Source organism: Rattus norvegicus, chromosome 3 (genome assembly GCF_036323735.1).
Source record: "Rattus norvegicus strain BN/NHsdMcwi chromosome 3, GRCr8, whole genome shotgun sequence".
NCBI classification, from domain to species: Eukaryota; Metazoa; Chordata; class Mammalia; order Rodentia; family Muridae; genus Rattus; species Rattus norvegicus.
This window is the reverse complement of record NC_086021.1, coordinates 32,892,198-32,908,721: the sequence shown is the minus strand read 5'-3', so window position 1 is coordinate 32,908,721 and position 16,524 is coordinate 32,892,198. Positions and strand designations below refer to the sequence as shown.

The 16,524-nt window shown below is 52.2% G+C and overlaps 1 protein-coding gene across 15 annotated transcripts in view; it reads left to right on the top strand.

The window, feature by feature from the left end:
• Positions 1-16,524, top strand: part of Ntng2 (netrin G2) — a 59,177-nt gene that overhangs the window by 40,311 nt on the left and 2,342 nt on the right. For 8 of the 15 annotated variants that reach the window (XM_017591833.3, XM_017591829.3, XM_006233800.5 and 5 more), the window contains 6 exons: positions 5,351-5,523; positions 7,781-7,807; positions 8,762-8,899; positions 12,014-12,088; positions 13,779-13,880; positions 15,529-15,696. In XM_017591833.3, coding sequence (XP_017447322.1) covers positions 5,351-5,523; positions 7,781-7,807; positions 8,762-8,899; positions 12,014-12,088; positions 13,779-13,880; positions 15,529-15,696 — 683 coding nt within the window. 15 annotated transcript variants of the gene reach the window in all.

The following is a 16,524-nucleotide window of genomic DNA, read 5'->3' as shown; positions in this document are numbered from 1 at the left end:
GTTCCCCCACTGCACCCCCACTCCAAGAGACAAAGTCATCCAGAAGCACTTGCAAAGTCAAGAGAATAAGAATGCTCTGGGCCACTAGTCCTTGGGTAGCCCCCCTTACCCCAGTCAAGGCTCTCCAGTCCTTCATGGCAATGCAAAGACCAAGATGCCGTCTATGTTCTGGCAGAAGATAGGGAAGACTTGGGGCTGCCAGGGCGGGGCCTGAGCAGAGCCAAGGTCAGGGAGGGACCGGCTGCTTGGCCCTAGACAACTCCCTCCTGTGCCACCCAGGCCACTGGGCTCTAACAGCCAGCCTTCCTGTTAGCATGAACACAATCTGCTCCTCAGATCCAGCTGATCTCTTATGCATTTTTAATAAGCCAAGGTCAATGTTATCATCACCTAAAGTTGATGGCAATCTTTTCTTTACGTAGCTGATGTCTAAAAATATCCCCTCCTCAGGCCAGAGGTGTAGAATATACTCCTGGCTTTCTACAACTGGGTGTTCCTCTCCAGCTAGCTCAGCAGGGTGTTAAATAAAAATTCACAAGAATTAAAAAAAGAAAAGAAAGCTTTGGAGGTCACACACACTTTGCAAACAAGTTTCTGTCAAAGTCAGATTTCTTTCCTGGAGGGCTTGTAGGAGACTCTGGTGCACTAGTGTGCACTGTGAGCTGGGTTGTTTGGGGGTGTCAGAGCCCCGTTGCATGTTCGAGCAAAGAGGCTCAGGCACGGGACCTTCCTTTACATGGATTTCCTGGGGCCCAGTGTTCCCAAGAAGAACGTACAATGCCAGCTAGTGCCTACCATCCACCTCTTTGCCTTTGGAGGGGTGAGCTGGCTTCTTTGCACTCTACCCTATAGCTCAGAGCTGCAGTGCGAGCACACAGGGCCAAGCCAGCTGCAGGACAATGTGTGTAATGACATCTGTCTGTGTGGTTTTCCCTGCTGCTGTGACAACACATTGACAAGAGCAACTTAAAGAAAGGAAGGTTGACCCTGATCCACAGGTCAAGAGGACAGTACATGATGGCAAGGAAGTCAAGGCAGCTGGTCACGTGACATCCAGTCAGGAAGCAGCTCAGCTCCCTTTCTCCAGGATCCCAGCCAGTGAATGTCACCACCCACAGTGGGCAGGTCCTCCCATTTCAATTAATGTAATCAAGATCAACCCCACAGGTATCCCCAGAGCCCCCAGGTGATTCTAGATCCTGTCAAGTTGACAGTTAACATTACTGTCACGGTGTCTTGTCCTGGTTTCCTCTCTGTGGCTGTGATAAAGCACTGAGACCCAAAGCCACTTGGGGAGGATGATTTATTTGGCTTGCACTTCCAGGTCACAGTTCATCATTAAGAGAGTCCAAGCTTGAAGTGAAGGCCTTGTTATTTCACACAACATTACCTCCAGCCAGGACTCAGGCACAGCCACAGGAGTACAGCAGAAACCGTGGAGGAGGATGCTGGCTGGCTCACGCAGGCTTATACTTAGCTAGCTCCCTTATATAGCTCAGGACCACCTGGCCATCGAATGGTGCTGTCCACTATAGATGGAGCCTTCTGCATCCATTAACATTCAAGACAATCCCCACTCCTATGATACAAACCAGTCTAGACCTTGGAAGGGGTTGGATCAATGTGTCACGTGTAACTCATGTTGTAAGATCATTTGGAAAAGCATTCCTATACCATCCCCAAATCCTCTGCTCTGCCAAAGAGTGTGTCAGTGTGGACCTAGGGAGCCTAAAAGCCAGGATGTGATTCAGTGAGTGTAGAGCTCACCTGTTACTCATGAAGCACAGGTTCCATTCCTCACACTGCACCATCGGGTGCTGGTGCTACCCCGTGATCCCAGCACTCCAGAGGTGGAGGGAGGTAGAGGCAGGAGGATAAAAAAATTCAGGGACATGTTTAAAGAGTTGAAGGCCTGGGATACACAAGACTATGTCAGGGAAAAAAACTGTCATAGAAAAAAGTAGAAATCATTTGTAATCCTGTCCATCTCTCCACCACTTGCCTTTATTTTAGGGTTTGGGGTACTGGAGTGTGTGTGTGTGTGTGTGTGTGTGTGTGTGTGTGTGTAATTTGGGGGTGGGACAGGGTCTCACAATGTAGCTCAGGCTGACCTGAAACTCACTTCATAGCCCAGGTTGGCCACAAACTTGTGGCAATGCTGACTCAGTGCTGTTACAGGCATGAGCTTCCCACTGGGCTATAGAACTGAGGGCTTCACTGTGTCCACTCTGGTATCTACTTTGTCATGCTCCATGCTCTATTCTGTGTGAGCCTTGTGACTTCAGAAGTTGAATTCTGAGTCCATGTCTTCATCTCTGAGGAAGCTGATGCGGGAGAGTGGAATGAGAATTTTCAGGAAATGTGACTTTTTGCCCCCACATTCAAAATGTTCCTTGCAGCTGGAAGTATTCCTTGGCATGTGCATTTATGACTGAGTAATATTCCATCTCTTGGACATACAGCACTTTAATTTACGATGGATCCTCATCTATCAAGCATCACAGCCCACCTTAAGCGCATTCCCAACATTCCCTCCGATTAGCCTGTGGCTATGTAGAATTGCCACACTTGGTGGCTTATCTATAACAAACCATGGGGCAGCTGGTGTAATTGATTTTGTTCTGTATGAGAGTGTAAACAGAACCTAGGTATGCTTCTGCTCCATCATAAAGTCAAAGATTGAAGGACGAGAGACCATGAGTGGGGGCCTCTTAAATCCCTCGCGTGTCAGGATAACATGAAGGAAGCCACGGAAGGCAGACAGCCTGGGCAGTCCAGCAATGGGGGATATTTGGTGGGGTTGCCTCTCATATCCCTGCCCCAAAAGGGGTCCCCTGCCGAGACTGCTTCTAGTGGGGGACACAGGCACAGGAAGAGAGGCAGAGACAAGACATGATGAAGGGTGACAAGAGGTGTTAGCTATGCACGGTGTGGGCGTGAGGAGACAAGCAGCCATGGGCCTTCTGGGAGGATAGAAGGAGTGGGTTGGGGGACACAGACATCATCCAGCCCAGGTTGGCAGGGGAGCTGTGGGGAGGGAAAAGAATTCAGTAGACAACTTTCCCAACCCCATGCTGGGGATAGAACCTGGAGCGTGGCTGGCTACTCCCCAGATCCCAGCAGTAGTCTTTTTGGAATGATGTTGTTCACCAGGTATTGCAGGGATCCAAGATAGCTGCTGGTGCCCTGCCTGGGCCTTGTCCCCAGACACATCCATGTGCCCAGAGGAGCCACACTGTCGTAAAATGTCAACCAGCCCATTGTATCCCAGCAGGATGCTACCAGCTGCCACCATCTGAGCCTCCTCTGCATCCCAGGAACCTCCTCAGGCTCTTGATCTTTCTAGAAGGGTCCCTGCTTCTAGACTGTCCTAGGTTCGGAGAAGTTCTCCCTGGAGCTCCATCAGAGCAGAGCTCTGCCCATCTTCCTTGACAACCATTAGACTTACCTAATTCATTAAACCCCAAGCTCAAAGCCTACTACATTACTGGTGCCCTATAAATATTTTCCTTGCATATTTTAATAAAAATAAGATTCCATTCAGCATACCAGTCGCAATTTGCTTTTTGCAAATATTGACAATATAACTTGGGAGTCTGCCCATTTCAGAATAAGGCACACTCACGTCGCACACAGCAGCTCCCTGCCCCAACTCCCCACTAATTTTGTGAGTTTGGCTTAGTCTTCTGGACAAGGACTTTCTATAGCCCTGGCCAACCTGGAACTTGAGTTCCTCCTCTCAGCCTCCTGAGTACCAGGTTTTCCAGGTATGGACCACTGTGTCCAGGTCTCTCTTTTTAACTTTGGGCTGCTAAGAACTTCACATTCACACACACACACACACACACACACACACACACACACACACACACACACAAAGAACACCTCCTGTTCCAGTCACCATCTGGGGTCCTCTTTTCCTTAGTGTCTTTGCTGTATGGCTCTGTCTAACAAAAGGCCACTCTCATCTGTCCCATAACTGCATTTACAAATATTTCTGGATTTCTCTAAAAGACAGACTCTAAGGGCTGGTTTGCAACAGCATTGTGACAGCTGACTGCATTGATGTCATAAACACCCTTAGTGCCAATTGCCATGGTACAACTGGCATTCACTTGAGTGTGTTTCCACCAAGGCCCAGCCAGGTGCACATTTGGCCCTAGGTTGACACATCTTTGAGGTTCACTGGGGTCCCCTCCCTTCATAGCAACCGGCACTCTCTGGCATCCACTTATGAGCACCCAGGTGCCCGCTAGCACCGTATGGGCTGCATCCCACTGGGTGGTAGTCAGTTTGCTCTGTGTCCTCTGCATTGCTGGCCCAGATTTGGTTTAATTCAAGTTCCATGCCAATGTGAGCGATCTTCTAGAAAGTCCCTGCTCTGGTTGTGTCATCACTGATCTTCTGGGCTGTCATGGCTCAATGTCTGGAGCCCTCAATTCTTAGGGGTCCCCAATTCTATCATGAAATGCTTCTTTGAAAAGAAATGTGCCCTCATCAACTTTAGGTTACCCTAAGGTAGAGCTTGTGGAGGTCAGGTGGAATCCACACTTATTCTTTCCCTTTATTTAGCAGTTTGCACAATGACGAGGTGCCTATGAATATTTGAATAAACGGTGAATAATACATGTGTGGGTGAACTGACAGGGCTGGGAAGCTGGGGTTTTCTCTGTCACCCTCAAGTGCCTGGGTCTGCAGCTTTCGGCCAGGACTCTGTATGTACAGGACATGCTGGGGCACGGTTCACGACCTGTCTGTCACCTGTCTGCCCACCTTAGTTAAGAGGTAAGGTAGGTGTGAGGATGTGGCTTAGTTGTCAAGTGTTTACGTAGTGTGCACCTAGCCTTTGGTTCAATCTCCAGCACACACACACACACACACACACACACACACACACACACACACACACGACTTTCTCCAGCACTTGGGAAGTAGATGTGGGAAGATCAGAAGTTCAGGTCATCCTTGGCTATGTAGCTAATTCAAGGCCAGCCTGGACTTTTGTGAGATTTCTCTTAAAATAAAAAATAAAAATAAGAAGGAATTAAGGTGGTCAGGTTGCTGAAACGTCTGGGATGAGGGAATCTCTCCTGACCCAAGAGCAGACGTCTAAGAATTCAGGTAGACAGCAGTCAGAGTCAACCTCAGGGGTCCAGAGCTCCCATGGCTGGGAAGGGTCTCCAAACCATGAGAGAGGGAGTCTGGACTCTGCACAGAGGAGAGTCTGAGTGTGCACTGGCCTCCAGGGTCTCTCTCAGGACAGCACAGACCTGCCTACTCCTGCTCCAGAACCCTTGCCTTCACAAGAGGGCCTGACCTCCCCCTCAACCCCGTCCTCTGGTCTCCTCAGGTGCAAGTGCAACCTGCATGCCAACCTGTGCACTGTGCGTGAGGGCAGCCTGCAGTGTGAGTGTGAACACAACACCACAGGTCCTGACTGTGGCAAGTGCAAGAAGAACTTCCGCACGCGCGCCTGGCGAGCTGGCTCCTACCTGCCCTTGCCCCACGGCTCTCCCAATGCCTGTACGTACGTAACCTGCCCAGCTGCAGTCCTTGTTCAGTGACCCAGCGCGGTGGCTCACATGTGCATTGTGTGCACACCACACACGCACACACGCACACACAGAGGAGGGGAGGAAGCATCCCTCCTCCATGTCTTCTGGGCTTTATTTTCAGTCCTAGTTAGAGGCAGGTCAACCTTTCTCAGTATCTCGTCTGCCACCCTTCTTCGTTCTGAGATCAGGGCACGAACCCCATGGAGATGCAGAACAGGGGGTACAGTGAATGGACCCTAATGATGAGTCTTATGGGATGTATGCCACATGGCACATCTGGTACTGTGTCCCCAGCCCAGCTGCCAGCACTCAGTGTAACTGTCACATTTTGTAGATGTGTCCTTTGAGACTCTTGGTCTGAGCCCCTGCTCCCAGCCCAGTCTCGTTCTCCCTTGCTCAGCCATCGAAGGACGCCATGTTTTGTCCACACATGTCTGCATCATGAGCACCCTTTGAGAACCCCCACCTCCTCGGAACCAGAACATGCTGCACTAAATCACAGCTCCCACAAGTCTCTAGGCTGTGAGCAGAGGAGAGCCTAGGCTAGCATGTGAAACACACCAAATGACCTGTTCCAGGCTGAGGCTGCACCAGATGCCACATGTCGTTTCCCTGAGACCTCACAATACCACAGGAGTGTCATGACTAACCCGCCCTCCAGATGAGCATCCGGAAGCCCAGACAACCCAGTGCCCTCCTGGTTCTATGGCTGGTCCCAGACAGCATAGGACCCTGTGACAAAGCCAGGGCTCACGTAGCTCCTAAGCCAACTGTCCCATCTGGCACCCTCCCTCACCCCTAAAAGATTCATGTGGCTTTAGACTGATCAAAGCTAAAAGCTGCAGCAAGGCAGACGGTGACAGGCCTAGTGCGCGTGGGCTACAGCCGGCAGTGTGACAAGCCTTTGAAGAGGTGACTTGCCAGGCACCTCGAGGCACTCAAGGGTCTTCAAAGGCACAGAAGGGGCTTGGCGGACTGCTGGCCTGCCCCCTGTCTAGCTCCCTTATCCTGGGTTACTCTCCACATCTCTTTGTACCCTGAACCTTCCTTTAGTCCTTGTGGTTGTCTCTCGCTGGTGAGCTTGTCTCCCCTCCTTCCGTCCTAAGGCCAGAACCAACCCCCAGCACTTCTGCCTGGTTCCTGCCTCAGCCCCTGACTGACTGTCACCTCCACCATCACGGACCGAGACTCCGACCTGCAGAACACCTAGGGCACTGTCCCCATGCCCTGCCTAAGCAGCGGACAAACAGACCCGAGTTGCTTTTGTGTGTCTTGTCTCCTTTCTGCTGAGAGAGCCTGCCCCCACCTCACCCCCATTTCCCTCTACCTACCTCCACTCAGGGATCTCTGCTTCATAATCACTGGGGCACCCCCTCCTAGGTGCCCACTACCCCAGAGCCTTGGGGATGAAACCCTAAGTTGTCAGTCCCCCAAGTACAAGGCCCCTGTGAGATCACCATACCTTCTGCCTCCGTGTCTCCCCATCCCTCTAAGCCCCGTCTCTTGGAACTGGACCTCTCCCTCAGGGGCAGACTCTGAGAGAGTCTTGCCTCTATGCCCCACTCCCAGCATCTATGAGCCCTTGCTCTCAGCTCCCACACTCCCAAAGTCTTGTACATATCACACGCATACGGTACCTGCCGAGCTGTGTAAAACCAGAGTAGATGTCAGGAAAGTCATGTCACCCAACCAGCCCACTGTCCCCTCCTAGGGTAAAGACTTTCTCAGAGCCCCCTAGAGTGAAGTCATGACTGACTCCTTCCTTCCGTGACTGTGACAGTTCTACTCTGAGATGGTGACATCCTTTGTCAAACCATAACCCGGGCTTCCTCTCCAACAGAGGCACAGAATACCTAGAGAGACTTGGATTCAGCCTCTCCCACCACCATGTCTCCCAGCAGGCCACACCTCCAATTCCCCGCTGATAACTGTCCATGAGGGACATTATACTGCCCTAGGGAGCCTGAGGGTTGAGGCTAAACAGGAGGGAAGACTTGTCACAGGGTCCTGGGAAAGAAACAGTTTATTGTGTCCCTCCCGTCTGCAAAATGGACTAAAAGCAGCCTTCAGGCAGTCAGTGCCGGGAGTCCCCATAGGTATGGTCCCATCGAAGTTGCCCCTGTGACTGGACAGTCTTGGGCCCTCCTTCCTTAGTGGGGCTGGAGGACACCTCTTGGCTCCCCACTCCTTGTGTCTAACTCTGTAACCCTCTTGTGCCCCTGTAGGTGCAGCCGCAGGCTCCGCCTTTGGCAGTAAGTACCTTGCTCTGTACAAGACTCTGCAGCCGGGCCTGGAGCTCGGGCATGAACGGGCTGCTGTCTGTCGGGGCTACCTCTCTATCTCTCTTCCATGTACCCTATTGTACCTAAGCACACCCATCTGCCTCTCCTGCTCATCTCAGGTTTCCTAGGAACTTTCTTATGCTGCTTTGAAAGAGGAACCGGGCTTTTGTGTGATTTAGTTCCCTGACCCCTGAGTGGACAGACCCCCCCTGTCTCCTGAGTGGACAGACCCCCCTGTCTCCTGAGTGGACAGACCCCCCTGTCTCCTGAGTGGACAGACCCCCCTGTCTCCTCACACTCTGTTCTGTCTTTTGTGCACAGCCAGAAATAGGGGCCTTCTGTACTAGAGCAATGCCTGTCCCCTGAGTTTGACCATTTGGTACCTCTCCAGGCAGCCTCTGAAGCCAGTTTGCTCTGCCACAGGCTGGAGGGGGCAAGTCTGATGCCAACCCTTCTTTGTATGTCTAGGGCATGTCAGGCTGGGGAGGGGCATCTGCAAGAGTGCAGGTGTCGTAGAAATCCCAAGGATGGTGAGGGGCTCTGATGTAGGTGCCTGTTGACTCCCATCCACATGGTCCTCCCAAGCATGTAGTGGGGCCAGGTGGCTGTGCATGGCAGCATCTCATTTGGCATTGCAAACATAGCCCCTGCCCCAAAGCATCTTCTACTACTCCCAAGAGTCAGCAGGAAAGGGCTTGTCAGTGTCAAACTGTGGCAGACCCTGAGCCTTAAGGATGCTTCTGAGGACTTCATCATGTTTCTGTGGGGACACACCCTGCCCCACTGCCTTGTCTCAAACAGCCTGGGATGCTAGCGGGCAGAAGGAAACTGGACTCTAAGCGACACTGGCCCCGACATCAGAGTAAGGGAAGGAGTCTCAAGATGCCCCACCCACCCTTTCTTACTTTCTCCATGTCTTGCCAGGTACCAGCAGGTCCAGAAAAATCCCTGCTCCCAAAGCCCCTATGGCCACTGAGGCCACAAGGAGGGGCCCAGTCACTTCTATTCCCTCCACATCTACCATCCAAGTCCCTACAGCCCCAAGCACCCCGCACCCCACAGGTAGGTATGACAGTACACCAGGGATGCCCGCCCCTTCCCTTCTTGCCTTCCTCACCTGGGGAGACCAGGCGCCTGCCTCTTAGAGTAGAAACTGCTAGCATCTAGCCCCATGAAAGCACTGACTGAGGGGGTCCCCAGGCTGTGTCAGGAAGCCATTCCATCAGGAGTCCTAGCCAAGGCAACCCCTGACACTCCCAGAATTGTCTTGTTTGTCCCGCCAAGCATTGTAAAGAAAGGCCCAGAGGCCAGTGTAGCGGAGGGTACAGGGACCTTGTAGGAGGGTGCCCATGGCAGCAAGTCCACCCAGATATTCAGCCAGAGACAGTTCTTTGTCACTCAGACATGGTTTGTTGTGTGTCCATGGAGCTGGCTCAGGATCTGTCCCCAGTTGGTTCACCTACTGGGTCCTCTGTCCAGGTGCTGGCCAGGGGGGAAACAGGGCTGGATTCGTAGAGATCGTGAGACAGGCCCAGGCCAAATTCCTGCCTTACAGAAGATCTACATGTGCATATACACACAGGCCTACAGACTTGGCTGACTCTTTGCCCTCCTGAAGCAGGATTTGTGCATGCAAGTGGTATAGGTTCCTGATGTGGCCCTCTGGACTCACCTGGGAAAGTCTTACCAGGTCTGGTCCACTGCAGATGCTGGGAATCTGAAACGATTCTTCCTGCCAGAGGGTACCAGCAAGATGGTGGCCAAGTAGCTTTCTCCTGGCTCCAGCAGCCCATCCCTCCCCAACCCTTTCAGGGGAGACCTGGCTGAAACTCCTTATTCCTTGGATAGTCCTGACCTTTCTTCTCTTTCATTCATTGTCCCTGACCAGACACCCCTTGCCCCATGGTGGGCAACATCTGATAGAGATTCCTCAAGCAGTTGAGGAAGAGGTCAAACCCCACACTGTCCTATCTCTGTCTGCTTCACAGGGTAGCCTCTCAGGTCAACAGACAGCCTTGAGAAAATCACCTTCCCAGGACCACACCACAGGGGCTCTCCCTGAACCTCTCTGTGGGGAATTGTGTAGGGAGCTGAATCAGGAGATAAAGACTTTTAGGGGAAACCTTTGTTGTCTGGGGTCCCTTTGAGGTGGAGGAATCTGGGCATTGAAGCTTAGCATCCTGGGCCTCCTTCAGAGACCTTTGGACTTTACTGAACCTGTGATGGTGGGGGGGGCAGAAATAAGCAGAAAGGGGTGGGGGCTTCCACCTGACGCTGAGCAGTGGTCCTCCTAGGTGGGAGACAGGCCCTGACTGTCAGGTACTGAGAAACCTTGAACCTACCTGGAAGCTGCCTTCGTGTAAATGTTGTGGGGCAGAGAAGGCAGAGGGGGGCCAGTGAGCTCTCTCCAGAGGTGGGGCCTGAGTTCTGAAACTCCCCCTGGGTTACAGAAGTGGCTGATTCCAGAACTTTGCTAGTGAGCAGGAGGTATGCCCATCTTCCAGGCAAAAACAGCAAACTTTCAATGACTGTCAGATCTGCAATTCTGAGCCCCGTGCTGGATGGCTGAGCATTGAGGGGAGGAAGTGGCTTCAAGGTAACAGCCAGCAGCCTGCATCTTCCGCATCTAGGTCATCCTTAGCTCTTGTGTGGCCTGTGCCCAGAGTCCCCGGGACACTTGGCATACCCTTGGTATGGGTCCCAGTTGCATGCAGGTGTCTGGCCGGACAGTGTTATCTTGCTAGTCTCACTGGAGGAGAGGACGAAGGCTTAGGAAGAAGTTGCTGCATCTATGGTATGCAAATTATACCTCGATAAAGCTGTTTTTTTAAAAGACAGAGAAAAGACAGGAGAGGAGAGAGGGAGAGGGAGAGGGAGAGGGAGAGGGAGAGGGAGAGGGAGAGGGAGAGGGAGAGGGAGAGGGAGAGGGAGAGGGAGAGGGAGAGGGAGAAAGAGCTTCCCACGGTCCCAGGAAATCCACAATCCAAGCAGGAGCACAGGGCTGACTCACTCCATTCACTCCCTGTCCCCTCTGCCATTCAGAGATACTGCCCTGAAGTCTCAGGTGCTTAGAGGTGATCCCACCATTAAAACCCAGCTAGCATGGGTTCTTGGTTCCAAAAGACCTTCTGTCTAGTCTTGGCACACAACACAGGACACCTGAGCATGTCCTAGCAAAACGCAGCCACAAGTTTTCTCTTCCTGGACCCAGCGCCTTCCACCGGGTTCTCAGGCCTCTTTAGCTACAGCCCAGCTGGGCCCTGAAACCCCAGCCCCAGATGCTGTCTGGAAGGCAGTGCTCTCCTGAAAGCCAGGCTAGAGAGCCAAATCCGTCCCAGCCTCCTCAAGGGGGTGGGGGAATCCAAGCTCAGAAGCAAGATGCCTTCGGGGTGGTTTTACCAGGGCTCTAATTAAGCCCTTGCCAATTTGGGTCCTGCGGTCTTGTCTCTTCACTGAATACTGTATTAATGTCAATTTGATGTCCAAAGGCTTCAGGCTCCCAGCTGGGAATCTCCCGCCATTTTTTTACCTAGTAGAATTTCTTTTTCTTTCTCCATCAACCACCACAAATAATCCCTTTCCAGAGGGGAAGACATCAACTTCCCCTGACCCCCCACCCCCACAATCTTCTCCCAGTTCTGTCCTTTGAATTTGACAAAGCGAATACTGCCTGTGCTCCTTGCTCTGGGAACTGAATGTTGGGGATGGGGCAGTTGGTGTCTCAAGCCAAGGATCAGGAGGTGGAAGGGCAGTGATCAGAAAGGAGAATTAATTAGACATCCGAGGACACTCTGGGGAACCTTCTAGAACTTTTCTCAGTGTGTCTATCACCCTGGCCAGGACATCATCCCCCAGCACAGCATTGGAATGTGTCTTCACACACAGGACCTGTTCTGGCTGTTTAACTGGAACAGAAACCATCCAAGGAGGGAAGGGTTTTCGAAAGCAGTGCCCGGTGAAGGAAGAACTATTCAAAGCCCACAGAGCCTCAGGCATGGGGGCCTCCTCTCATCAGTGTGCGCACGTCCTCTGCAGCTTCAATAGTGTAGATGCTGCCTCTGTAGTGAGTTTGGACCCTGGTAGACAGAGCCTGTGGTGCTGCCTCTTACAGGAGCCTCTGAAGGGTAGGGACATCATCCCTCGAATGACTTGATTTCTTCTCTTCTTCCTCCCAAGGTCAGACCAAACCAACTACTGTGGCACCCCTTGGGGACAGCTCCTTCTGGCCCCAGGTGTCTTCCAGTGCAGAAGGTATGGGGGCAGGACCTATGGCAGGCCTGAGACCCCAGGAGCTCCATTTTAGACCTTCCCCCTGTAGTAAGGGTAGCAGGGTGGGGGAGGACTGAAAGGGAGGGGGCAGAAGTTAGAGTGAAAGCACTGAGACGAAGAACCCTTACCCTTACTCCCAACTTTGCCTCTACTGGAAGCCAGTACGTAACATCTCTAACCCTTTTCCGAGAGCTTCAGAGGGTATGGAAGGACGTTCCTCATTCCGGAACCTCTCTTCTCCCTCCTCAATATGTGGGTCACATGTGGGATACCTAGGCAGCTGGTGAAGCCCAGAGAGGGTCAGATGGACTCAAAATAGGTGTGGCTGTGAGTAAATGAAGGTGGCAGAGGAAGCCTGAGGCAAAGACTTGTCAACCTAACAAAACCCTTGTCAGTGAGGGTATGAGCCATATAGAAGCCCCCGGGACTAGGTCAAGAGAATTAATTGTTCTCGAACTGTGGGGAAACACCCAGGACAGGGGGCTCGCCTGTAGCCATAGATGGATGTGGATATACCTGGGCTAGCTTGACTCCTCTGAAAGGAAGGTTGTCCTAAGTTGTTCCTAGTTGACCTGTTCTCTGTCCTATTATCCTTGCCCCACCCCATTCAACATCAAAAGTTCCCCTCCATTACCCTCCCCATTGAAAGAATGAGCAGTGAGCCGGGCTTTGAGCGCCCTCTACTGGCAAATGTTTGCACAACTAGTGGGGTCAGACGTTCTTTTAGCATCCTAGAGGTTCCTCAATCAACACGTCCTCTCTAGAGATGAATACACGAGTCATCTCCTGCCCTGGCCCACTAAAAAGCCACAGAGTCCTAGGGGGAAGTACAGAGCCTGTGTTCTCTGTGATAATGGTGTGCTTACCTTCAAGAATGGACCCGGGCCCTGGTGGGATTCCAGGCAGGGAAGGATACTGCTGCTGCATTCTTGGCTTAATGACACTTTCAAGGACAGCAAAGGACCCACCCTAGCTAGAGCAGAAAGATGTCCTCTGAGGGGAAGAAGATGCAGTCTTAAAAATATTTAACATACTTATTTTATGTGTGTGTTTTGCTCTCATGTGTGTATGTGCACTACGTTTGTGCCCGGTGCCTATGGAGGTCAGAACACCGGAACTGGAGTTACAGTCAGTTATGAGCTAACACACGGTGCTGAATCCACGTCCTAAAAACAACAAGCACTCTTAAGCACTGAACCATCCACCTCTCCAGTCCCAAGATACAGTCTTTAATGCCAGGTTTAGACTGGAGATTTGACCAGGGGAGATTGGGAGACAGAGAGAAAGGGCAGAAGTGCGGTGCCATTTGCTTTCAAACAGCCACATGTCTCTCAGTGTCAGCAAATGACAAAAGTGTCAGCAAGTAGAGGGTGTTAAGAGCAGGAGAAGGTAGTTGGGGGTTGCTCCAGAAGATGTGTAGGTGTCCTCGGGGAACCAGAGACAGTAAGTAGCTACCCACTGTCATGGCTACAAGATGCTTCAGCCTGGGACTCTGAGAAGACCCACACTCTACACCATGTAGTCTCTCCCTACTTAAATGTGAACAGGTAACAGGGTTGCCTGGGACTGACCCAAGGCACTCCGAAGCCTTGATTTAGCTTCTCCCTTGGTGATAGCTTCCCTGGTGGCTGGACCATGGCAGGTATAAGAACCCATTTCTTATCTCTCTAAGCTGTGACTATCCCTGTCGCCATCCCTTCCCAAGCCAAGGACTCTACACTTTTCCAGCTCAAGCCCAGATCTCCTCAGGTGATACCCATTGAAGAGTTTCAAGGTAAGAAGACGGCCTGAGTCAGGCCTCCCACCTCCTCCCCAGGTCCCTGGAGAAAGACGGTGCAGGGCAGACCTAGCTAGTAGGAACCAACTCAGAAAAGCCTCCCAGAATAGCTGGGTCAAGGTTAAGCCGAGTCTCTCCAGCCCCAAGGGAGCTAAAAGCTGGGATGAGTCAGAAGGCAACTCAGGCACAGTGGGCAGGCACATGGCAGGAGAAGCAGCTGCCACAAATAGCCTGTCCTGGCTCCCCTGGGAGGTGTGGCCCAGGGGCTTGTCTTGGTTGGAATGGAATCTGGGACACCCAGGTCACTGGCAAGGCTCTTTGGGAGGATTTGGAGGATGCTTCCTGGCATCTTTGGAAGGCCAAGGTAAAGAAAGAGTCAGGTCAAGTAGAGCCATGAGTGGCTCTACCAGCTTCTCTTAGATGTGTCACAAAGATTTCTTCAGGCTCTCTTGTGCATTGACAATATGGAGACCAGGTCAGCACCACCCTGCTCATCACAAGAAAGGGAGCTGAAGCCTTCTAGGGATAGTTGCTCCAAGGGTGGCCAGCTTTCATGTCCAATGGCATGGGGCTACGGAGTCCCTTGATGGCCCATCCTGCTGAAGGAAAAGTGGCCCTCCACATTGACCTCTGCTACTCCAGATCCTAGGATCCTTGGCCTAGGCAGTCATGGAGTTGATAGAGTTGTTTGGAAGGTCAGCCTGAGAACCTCGAGTGGCAGGTTGAATATGTGGTGTGGTTGGTAAAGTGCTTGCCTAGCACACAGGAAGGAAGTCTGCACTAGAGTCTCAGCACAGCATTAACTGGGTGTGGACTTGCATGACTATAATTCCAGGAGGCGGAGATTGGAAGACCAGAAGTTCAAGGTCATTCTTGGCTAACTCTTGAGTCCAAGGTCAGCCTGAGCTACCTGAAACCTCCTTGGGTTTGTCTTAAAACAACAAAACCAAAATCATTTGTGGGATAGAAAGAGTAAAAGCTCCCACAATGGCTCAGAGGTGGTTTTCCTTGGTATAAACTGAACGGTGAGATTCAGAAGCTGGGCTGAGGCCAGAGGAAGCCAGGAGATTGGTGCCCTGAGTCTCGCCGAAACTAGCAATTCAATGCCAGTCAAACTCGTGGGACATTCAGGCCAGTGACTTGCAGAGACAGTAGCCAGCTTTCCTCTTCCAAAGCAGCATGGGAGGAAGGTTCTTTGTCCCATTTCATCATGTCCACATCATGTCCACATCCATGTGTGACTCCTCCATCCATAGGCCCTGAGGGGACTAGAGCAAGCATGGAACCTTTGCACTGCCCTTCCGTGAATGCAGCCTACAGCATGACCCTGCCCTCCTAATCAGCCCCAGCATGTGGGCATCCTTCACACAGCACCTTGCCCTAAGACCCAGTCAGACTTTAGCATTCCCCGGCTTCCCTGACTATCTTCCCACAGGCCTCCTGGGGACTCAAAGGTTGCAGGGCGAGCTCTATCCACATGCTACAGAAGTGTCCCTGACCTGAAACCCCTTCCAGATCCCCCTCCAAAGATGCTTCCTGTCACCCTCCCTGTATATCCTTGGCTATGTCCTTCTCTGTATCCCTGTTCCCCCAACTCCCCCAATGCTCCCTGACCACTGCTGTTTCTCCTACTCGGCTGGTCCAGACTGTGAGTGCTACGGGCACTCCAACCGCTGCAGCTACATTGACTTCCTGAACGTGGTGACCTGTGTCAGCTGCAAACACAACACTCGAGGCCAGCACTGTCAGCACTGCCGCCTGGGTTACTATCGCAACGGCTCTGCCGAGCTGGATGACGAGAACGTCTGCATCGGTAAGCACCAGGTGCGGGGTGGGCCTCAAACCCAGCAGAATCAGTTTTGGAGGTGCGGACACCCCATGGTAAGGCCCCCTTCATCTGAGCATCTCTAGGGGGCAGATCCACTACTAGTGACCCCCAACTGTGTTGGCACTGGAAGCATAGGTGCTAGTTGGAGCAGAAGACTTGCTCTGCGAAGTTGCCCAGTCCCTTGCCCTCTCTAGCCCCAGAGAAAGCTGGGCAGTAGACTACTAGGTGAGCAGTTTCTATCTCTCCTCTGTTGTTGAAACTGTCCTTCAAAGAGAGTTTAGAGCCAGCCATCTAAAGCTGTGAAACTGTGCCTGCTGTCATAGGCACCCACTCTTTCTTCAGTGTTCTGGTCCACATTTGCCTTTCTGTAGAGAAGCCTCTTGGCACTCCTTGGGCCTGGACAGTAGACAGACCCTAAAAACCAAACCCATAGCCCCCAACTGGTACCCAGTAATATAGAACGGCAGTCAGGACTGTCCATCTTCCGACCTGCTTGCAGCAGGTGCCAGACAGGTCTCAGGTCTTAGCCATCAGTCAGCCCATCCCCCCACCACACCCCCATCCCCCACGGATCAGTTGCAAAGCTAGAGCTGTCACTCCGGATCATGGCTGAGGCCTTCAGATAATTCCATCAACTCTAAAGTGATCAAGCAGAATTGTGTTGCCAGTGTCACACAGGGCCAGCTGCAGGGACAGGGTAGAGCCAATGGATCTGATTAGAAGTGCCCTTTCTTGTCTGTCTGTGCCTCCATCTCAGGTCAAGGACTGGGCTTCAAGGACTGGGGGCCAAGGACACATGCAGACTCATTCGTG